We start from the raw sequence: 9,531 nt of genomic DNA, 5'->3' as shown, positions 1-9,531 counted from the left end.
TTAGTCCGCAGAGACGCTCTTTCAGGCTTTGTCTGGCTGCACACGGATACAAATGTTTTATTGGGGCTGAAAGATATTTATTCTCATGATCCAACTATGCTTTGGTTAGCCAACTGCATCAATGATACCCGAGTGGCGTGTATTTACATTATATTCTGTGTATGACGCAACTAAATGTCGTGATCAACACCTAAATAAACTAAAAAAGCTTCTTCATGGCTTTTCAGACAGATACCGACATGTTTCTGCTCTATAAGGTTTTATTAAGAGCTATAAAATATGTGCATAAAGGTGACAGCAGCAGTAAAAAAAAAAAAGAATTAAAGCACGAATTAGAGCCGTAGTTGGACGTTAACTCAGATTTCTTTGGTGAAGTGTCTCATTTAATCCTGTTTAATGAACACTAATGAGGATTCTGCTAATGAATCACTTAATCGCACAATACATCTCTCAGTCATTCTGTCGACCGATCGACAGTCGGTGCTGGTTTTTTTAATACACCGTCCTCCGTGTTGACTGTCGCTAATGAGCTCTGCCGAGAAAGAAACTTACATCACACTTTTACATATTATGTAACGAGGCAATATGAGAGTGAATCAGTGGGGAATATGTGCTGAAAAATAATCAGGTTCATTAGTTTGTGGGAGAGACTCTTTGTTCCTAACAAACACAAACAGACTCGTTTCAGATAAACATACAGAAGCAGTCAGTTCATGAGACTTACATATACTTGATAGTTATATAACATAAATTAATTTGGTTCCAATTTAAGATGATTTATGGGGAAAAAAACAGATTATTTCATGTAAAACATAATTAAATGTAAGCCATGACCTCTGTATATTTACTCCAGAGTGTTAGAGAGGAGAGTTTGTTCGGTTTCTTCCAAAAGAGTCCTTATCTTAGCGAGACTTCAGGATTTAATGGTCAGACCTAACATCTGTATTTTATCACTTAATGTCCACTTAATGGGGAAAAGGTAGATTTGTTCAATGTCATCTTAATGATCTAGAAAATGGGTTTCATCTTATTTCCCTTGTCCTTTTTATTATATTTCATTTCTTTTACTGGGAGCTACTTCTTTCAGCTACCTGATTGAACAGAAACTGATTTGTGTGATTATGGAAGATGCACAGAGACTGAGTTGGCTGTTTTACAAACAAAACATTTAAATTAGACAGTTACTTTGAGAAAACCCCAAGAAATGAGAAAAAAAGGATAAATGTCTGGCTTTTTGGTAGTATTTATTTTCTTGTTTTTGGAATTCAGTGTCCAAATTATTGAATATTCCTGCAATACGGTTACGAATAAATGTGTCTGAGTACAACCTCACAGATGGTTCACAAAATACCACAACCACAGTTCAACAACACACAGTCAAACAAGCAACAGTCAGTCAATGAAAAGAATAATTAAAAAGAAAACATAAAAAACATCAGATGAGCGCAGAGAATAAGCAGTTAAATGCATTTCAAGCCGATATGGAAACAGCTGAGTTACACACAGAATATGAATCAATGATCCATCTATTATCTATAACTGTTTATCTTTTTAGAGGGTTGTGGAGGGTTCAAGTCTAACCCAGCTGTTTTAGGACTGTTGGAGGAAACCGGAGCACCTGGAGCAAACCCACACAGACACAGACAACATGTAAACTCCACACAGAGACCCAGCTGGCCCGGTGGTTTTAAACATTCTTGCTGAGAGGCGACAGTTCACAACCCAACCAGCAGAATAAATGGTTAGCGTGAGGAAAACTTCATGGTTTGGCTTAAAATATCTGTTTTGGTCGCCACAAACATGGCTTGAAATTGTCCCGAGGTTTAGTGGTATACTGCGCACAAAATTTAAAATGTCACTAGTCCCTCGTCAAAGATATCCAGTTGGTTCACATCTACAAAAATCGAAACGTAGAAGCGAACTGCGGTGACCGGTTTGGCAGCCTTTTCATTTTCCACCACCATCATCTGTGGACGTATCAGTAACATTTCACCCTGGCGACCGGGCTGCAGTTCAAACCGTTGCACCACCGTGCTGCCCTACGTGAATCATAGTCAGATTTCACACTTACATATTGACAAATATACACTGAGACTGAAATAGTTGCAGCTCTGCATGCACAGACACGCAGACAAACACACACTCCAGATGCCTGGTGTGTGACCCACAATGTAAGAACTCACACTCACACATCCAAGTGATCACAGCATTACGGGTCGAGCCACAAAGGAAAGTTGTGTATTTGAATGATAACATCCCTATATATACACAATGAACACATACAGTACACACACACACACACACACACACTGGTCCCTCAAGTATAGCAGGCTGACTCAGAGCGATGGCCTGTTTGTGTTTCAGAGTATTTGTGTGTAAGGACAGAAACCTCCAGGCTAAAAACACTGGACACCTGTTCCCTGGATCCCACTGGGAGAAATTCCACTCCTCAGTCACCGTGTGTGTGTGTGTGTGTGTGTGTGTGTGTGTGTGTGTGTGTGTGTGTGTGTGTGTGTGTGAACCTGTGTCAGTAACAAGAATGTTGACACCGGACTTTTCTGTCTCACGTGGACGCCATGCGACATCACTTCCTTTACGACCCTTCCCTATTTAAAGGCCGGTGTGGAGCCAGAGGGGCTTCATCAGGGGGATTAAACCAAAGTCCTCGCACTCTTCACACCAGCCGCTCACCCACTGACCGACTGACGATCTGGAAGGCTCCGGATGTTTCTGTGAGGAGATGAACGGACTTGTTCGAGTGAGGAGTTCTTGAGATTCAAGTCCGGGACAAAAAGCATCGAAATATTCATTCAGACAAAAGTGTTTTTGCTTGAACCAGTTTTAAAAAGCAGTGTGACTTTGGACTTTTCGTACTTTGGAGACGTGGGAATACTTTGCAAGGTTTTATCTAAAACTTTCAACAACGATATACATTTCTGGCGACTGTCCCTTCTAGTATCCCGTCACCATGAGCAGCGGTGGGACCACCACAGTTTCACCACAGGAGCCGCAGGCTTTCAAACGAGCGGTGCGGAAGATAAAATGTGCAGCCATGGTGGCCAACTTGGCCAAGAGCTGGCAGGGCTGGGCCAACGATCACAGCAACAAACAGGAAACCATCCCGAGTGGCTGGATGCCTTCATCGGTTGAAGAGGAAAACAAAAAAGACCATGTGGTCAAACTTACTGTCACCCCACGTGTCATCACAGCCGACGCCGGCGACAACAGCGGGAGTAAGATCCGAGCCTGTTCTGTGACCAAGACCATCCAGCCCAAACGCAGCGAGTGCAGCAGCCTCGACTTGGTCAACGCCATCCGAGGCAAGATGGAGTCCGGGCCCGAGGAGAGCAAGCCGTTCCTTGGAAATGAGTCGCCAACACGGCGGCGCCACATGAGGGCTCTACAGAGCGCAGGAGGTGTAGGAGTCATCCAAGACAGAAAGCTGATGCTCCAGGACAAGAAGCTGGGGTCAAGGAGCAGCAGTGTTGACACAGAGGACAGCGGGCTGGGAGAGGAGGTCGGGCTCAGTGACAACGGTGAACCGAAATCTGAGCAGGGCGACATCCAGCCCAAGAAACAGAGCAACAGGCCCAAGGTAGAGTGACAGAACCTCTCAAGAGCCGGTGTGTGCTTTGTCCATTATGGGCTGGTGTAGAAACAAACATGGCCGTGCAACATGGTGGGAAGTGACGGCTCCCCCTGCAGATATAAAGTACTCATTCTATTCAAAAACACAACAAATCTTAGTATCAGGTCATTAAACACTCATGAAGATATAATTATGAATATTATATCACATTTCTGCCAGTAGGTCCCCCTTTAATCCTGCACAGTGGACCTTACACCAATCATGTTTTCATACTACAGGTACAATATGTAAGAACTGGTCCCCTGTCAAATTCATTCTCTCAAACACACCAAGATATCACCAGAGTAACTGCTAACTCTAATAAACTGCTAATAAAGTGAACTCTAAGTCTAACTCCTGTGAACTGTAGCTGCTAAGCTAAGCTTAGCTGGTTAGCACAGTTAGCCATGCAGCTAGCAGTTCTGACTGGAAGCACTAGTGTTTACACCGCTAGCAAGAGAGCTTTGGACAAGGACAACAAGATATCTCTGTTTTAATTCACATTCTGCTGATAATTTTAGTGATTTTTTTTATGTTTTCAACTAAAATTCTTACATATTGCACCTTAACAATGCGTAAAATAATTGTGGCTAATGCAGAAGAGGCCCTTCGATGATCCAACAGATAATTATAACCCAGTTTTTTAGCTTCTTTTACCGTATTGTTTTGGTTTAACAGTAAATAAGTCACTGTTGGCTTTGGTCTCTAAGCTCTCATCAACATGGCTTCCATCAACAAAAGACAACTGTTCAACCAAATAAACCAAGTGTACCAGTTGAGCACAATAACAGCGACTAGCTGTTGATCATAGAGAAACAGGAGCTAAAACGAGAGTGAGTATCTGACAAACATTCGTCAGGTACCCCAAAACACAACGTAGTTTAAACGATACGAATGTAGCTGCTGATATGTCAGTGTTGTACTCTCAGTTTGTTCCACTGCAGCTTTAAATGAACTTAAAATAGCACTTGTGAAAAAGTTATTTAATACTAGTGAATATGAGACAAGCAATTAACTAGCCAGCCTGACGAAGACACTCAAGCATGATTTATATTTGTTCTGTTCTTCAATTTCCAATTAGCATTTTCCACTTTTGTAGATGTGCCAGCGTGTTCCAGTTATTTGCATTTAAAAATAACACTGATGACATTAAAATGACGTAAAATAGAGTAAAAAATATTCAACATCTGTCAGCATGCGGCTCATATCTGCTGCAGATTTCACTGATGTGCCTTTAAAATATCCAAGCAGATAAAATAATAGCTGCAGAGGGTGAAAGCTGCTCGAGGCTCCTTTTTGTAATTTGTCCTTACAAAGAACAGAAAGACGAGTGGAGACACAGCGATGGCAGAAAAGGCCAAACACTTCATCTCTGGCTAACATCCAAACCTCTTATACTGTGATAGAGGTCGTTAGAGAATTGGTCCTTTGTACAGTTTAGTGTTGTTGTATGACAGGCTTATAGACGACCTGAAGAGCACAGCTACAAAAGTCAAACCTTATATAATTCCCCTTTCATTTTTTTTAAAAGTATGAGACAGTGTTTTGATCAGACACTGCCTGCTTTCTCTACAACCATCATAAATAATGCTCCTGTCCCTGAGTCAAACACACACAGTGGAGGACAAATCCCTGAAATTAGAGCATAAATATTCACACAGTGTGAATAAACAAGTTTCAGCAAAAGTCTCTTTGATGTCACCTGAAGAAATCCAAACCAAAGAGCAGAACAGTTTCATAACTCTGACTCTAAACTGTCTCCTAAAAAAGGCAGAGGAGTCCCGTACACATGTCGAGGGGATCGCCAGAGAGCGAGTCCAACTTGTAAAAGCACGAGCTGGACCGAGCGGCAATGCAATATACGCAAATAAAAATAGTCACGCTCTCCAACGTGTCCTCCAACCTGACCTTCAGGCCGAACAGGGTGAAGGCAGAGAGGGACATGGACGAGAGACGTAATCTGAGAGACCGACACTGTGACTAGAATAATTCAGAGAAAGATGAGAAACCCTCGACAGAATCAAGATGGAGTATAAAGATAATTCATTTTATTCATTTTATTAATTTACATTTACAACTGATGCATCAGAGGATGTTCTGACACATGAACGCTGAGACAGTGGTTTAATGCTGGAAGAGATTTCTTGGCAATCTAGATTTTTAAGGTATGTTGGTCACAGGCAAAGAAAAAAAACAGCTCTGGTTCGGTCTCAGTCAGCTCCTTAGATAAAAATGTTACAATATTATCTGTCTCTTTAGCTGCAAGATGCTCGACTTCTTCACCAGCTAGTCAATGACTTTGTCTTTTCTAAGAGCTATAAAGATGCAACTGGATTTACTTTAACAACTTTGCCTGCTGGGCATGTTGCATTCAGGCATTTTATTTTTGCCTTCTTCCCCAAAAACGTCTGCCCGCTGCTTCTGGAAACAATTTTGATGAACCAAAAGAGTAAAGTAGCAAAAAATGAGACACTAAAGAGCTCTGAGGGGAAACTGCAAACTCAGCCGTGTGGTCTCTGTATTTGACTCGACAAACATCTCCACTCGTACTAAACATAGTTTTAGCTTCGTGTTTCAATAAATATATTGATGATACAGCGTTAAAGGGGCACTCTGTAGTTTTAGAGAAGAAATTTAAACTCAGAATTTTTATTTACAATATTAATGAGGTAATAATACAAACTCAGAAATAATTGTGCTTCCGTAACTGAATAAACGAGCTGTTCTCAGAGGAAAATAAGGTGGCAGGGTCCGCCACATATAAACAAAGTAAAACAGTATGAAATTGTGTTGTCCTTGAAAGTCAGTTTGTTTATTCAGTCAGTGAAGAGCTTTCTCTTCTGATTAACATTTCTTCCCCAAAACTACAGAGACCATAATGTAAAATACTCCATTACAAATCGTGCATTTAAAATATAACAAAAGTAAAATTTTGCTGATTTCATAAATAATCTAACTCGAGCAAATCCACAGAATCAGGAGTGACGTGCACTTAAAAAAATCAAATTATTGTAAAGTACGTAATACTTGAATTATACTGATGTTGTAAGTGGGATTTGAATGTGTTTATTGTTCAAGGTAAAGACTATTTGAAGTACTTCATATATTGTTGAGTAGCATAATCTATGATTACTGGTTATATTTTATAAGCCATGATCTGACAGACAACAAGTCACCCCAACCAGCGGGAAAATATAATGTGTCTCTCTGAGATGCAGTGAAGTTGACGTATAAACAACCTTACAATGGAAATACCCACGTAAAGTACCTCTGAACTGCACATGAGTACAGTACTTTAATATATGTTACTGTCGGGCAGCAGAAAGATCACAGCAACAAATGCTGAGAACTAAAGATGGTGGCAAAATAGATCATTATCACTCTGAAGGGTTCACAGAGTTTCGACGAAGGTCTTCACTTTCACAGAGCAGATTCCAGAGAGATACGGTGACGCTGATCTGAAGTCCTGGCAAGCTGTGGAAAATACCAGGAGAGGTGGAAGGAGGGGGGAGACCGGAGGAGGAGGAGGAGGACAGAGGGGGGTCGGGGTGGGAGAAAAGATTAAATAGGAAGGAGAAGAAGATTTTGATGAATGATGGCATGGAGACAGAACAGAGGACAGGGAAGACAAAAGCGAGGAGGGATGGGATCTGAGATCATTAGAAGTTACAACAGTGCATGAAAAAGGGGCTAACGAGCCCACAAACGCCCTGCTTTGCTTTTTAAAAACCTATTAATGGACTCCAGAGGATGTAAATATGTTTGTGCTTGCTTGTGTATATGACCATAGACAGTTTTTTTCCATTAGTGTATGTGGCTGGGTGCAAAGCAAAGGCCAACATGGGGATCAATTACAGCAACGAGTTTATTTAAAGATTGGGAGGTCATTAATCAATGTTTATACACCGGCAGAGGGGGCGCGGTCAATGCAGACTTTTTTAGCTGATCTCAAAGAAATAATAGCAAAATAGCAAGTAAAGTAGTTATGTAAAATTGTCAGAAAAAGACAATGTTGAAGTTTTTGCAGCAGAGTCACAGATATCCTGAATGTTGAGCCTAATTTATGGTGGGGTGCTCGACACTTTCGATGAGAACCTCTCGGCAGAAATTGCATTTTTGCTGCGACAAAAGGTTTCAGCCGTCTCCAAGATTACCAGGCTGCTGGTTTGTTTAGTTGCATTATATCATCCTGATTGGTTTATTGACATCACTGTGACATCACCGGGGTTGACAGAGCTCCTCCAAAGCCACAGAGGTATTACGTTTAAGCAAAAAGAGTCTCGGGAAGAAAACACAAAGACAGGAAGTGGAAACACATGGGAAGAGAACTACAAAATAAAACAGGAGATAAACAAACCAAAAACCCTAAACTGTGACAAGAGGACAAAATCAAGCTGTTTTCACAGGTTAAGTGATTCTCAAACTGATGTTTTTGCTTTGCAGGTTTGAACACAGTGATAATAAAATGATCAGCTGCTCTTTAAACTCTGATGTTAACTTTCCCGCCATCCTTTATCTGCAGATTAAGATTGCCACTACGGGCGACATCAAAAACCGCTGGCAGCAGTGGTCCGTGCAGCACATGGAGGGCCAGAAGCTCAACCCCTTCAGCGAGGAGTTCGACTACGACTTCTCCATGGCCCAGCGCCTCCGCAAGGGCGACTCCGGCTACGGTCGGCCCAAAGAGGGGTCCAGGACGGCGGAGAGGGGCGACAGGGCGCAGAAACACATCCACAGGGAGATGGAGGAGATGGTGTGGATCATCAGAGACATGGGCTTTAAGGACAAAGAGGGGAGGACCATCATAACCTTCGGCCGACTCTTCGATCGCTACGTGAAGATCTCGGACAAGGTGGTGGGCATCCTGCTGCGCTGCCGCAAGCACAAGATGCTGGACTTTGAAGGGGAGATGCTGTGGAAAGGACAGGACGATCACATCATCATCACGCTGAGGGACTGAGGACGGACAGGATGTCTTACAAACACTTAATACACATGCAAACACGCCACACATGAGCTCGTCTGCAGAAATACTGCCATCAGTGCTAACCACAATGATGCTACACAGGAGAAATGGGAGGAAGAGAGAGAAATCTGGAAGGAAATTGTAGTTTTATTAGCAGAAACAATGGAAACAAAATCTCTAAAACTAGTCATACATTATTTAAAGGCATGTGAGCATACACGTGGAGGCTACACACACACACACACAGACACACACACTCAGCAGACTCATTAGTTCTTCTCATATACCTGACAGGTCATCCGGTGAAGGGAAGCTATCTTTAGCATGCTAACCATGCTCGCCTTGCTAACCACGCTACATACTAGGAGCCACGACAACCCTCCACCATGTCAGTCACGCTGGAGAGCTCGACTCAGACTGTGACTGAAGAAACTCATAAGTCACAGACAGACTTTAGTTACCGAGTCTCTGTTTTGTCCTCTGCGAGAGAGAGATGAAAAAATGAAGCAGCAATGTGACCAATATTTTCTTTTTTCTTCCTCTTTTTCCTCCTTTTTGGTTATTTGTGAAAATTGGTAGAATAAATGAATGAATGATAAATTAACACTCAGTTACATTTTCATTTTCATCATTATTATTACATGCACATTTTGTGGGATTTAAATGTACTTTTACCAAATTAAAAATTTTTAAAAAATCACCTTTTGCCAAAATATTGTTTGACTACACAATCTCAAGTGAAATCAAATCAGAAAGTTGAGCTCGCCATCTTTGGAGTTTTTGGTTTCGAAGTACATTTAGTCAAGTTAAATACTTAAATATATCATTTTTACATACTTGAGGATTCCCAATTTACCTCCATCACATTCAAAAAATACTTTATTTTGCTGCATTTATTTGACAGGTGTTATTTCTATTTACTTTCATTTAAACATTA

The 9,531-nt window shown here is 41.5% G+C and overlaps 1 protein-coding gene across 1 annotated transcript; it reads left to right on the top strand.

Annotated features, from left to right (window-relative positions):
• Positions 1–2,968: 2,968 nt before the first annotated feature.
• abraa (actin binding Rho activating protein a) lies at positions 2,969–8,588 on the top strand. The gene is made up of 2 exons (XM_073467541.1): positions 2,969–3,595; positions 8,151–8,588. Exons 1-2 carry the CDS (start codon positions 2,969–2,971, stop codon positions 8,586–8,588), a joined length of 1,065 nt encoding a protein of 354 aa, XP_073323642.1.
• Positions 8,589–9,531: the final 943 nt, after the last annotated feature.

Source organism: Pagrus major, chromosome 6, assembly GCF_040436345.1.
Source record: "Pagrus major chromosome 6, Pma_NU_1.0".
NCBI classification, from domain to species: Eukaryota; Metazoa; Chordata; class Actinopteri; order Spariformes; family Sparidae; genus Pagrus; species Pagrus major.
Note: the sequence above shows the minus strand (reverse complement) of the source record. Positions and strands in the feature narration are given on the sequence as shown.

Coding starts and splice junctions, on each gene's coding strand:
- abraa (XM_073467541.1), top strand. CDS start 2,969: ATGAGCAGCGGTGGGACCACCACAGTTTCACCACAGGAGCCGCAGGCT. Junction 3,596..8,150: donor AACAGAGCAACAGGCCCAAG/GTAGAGTGACAG, acceptor CTTTATCTGCAG/ATTAAGATTGCCACTACGGG.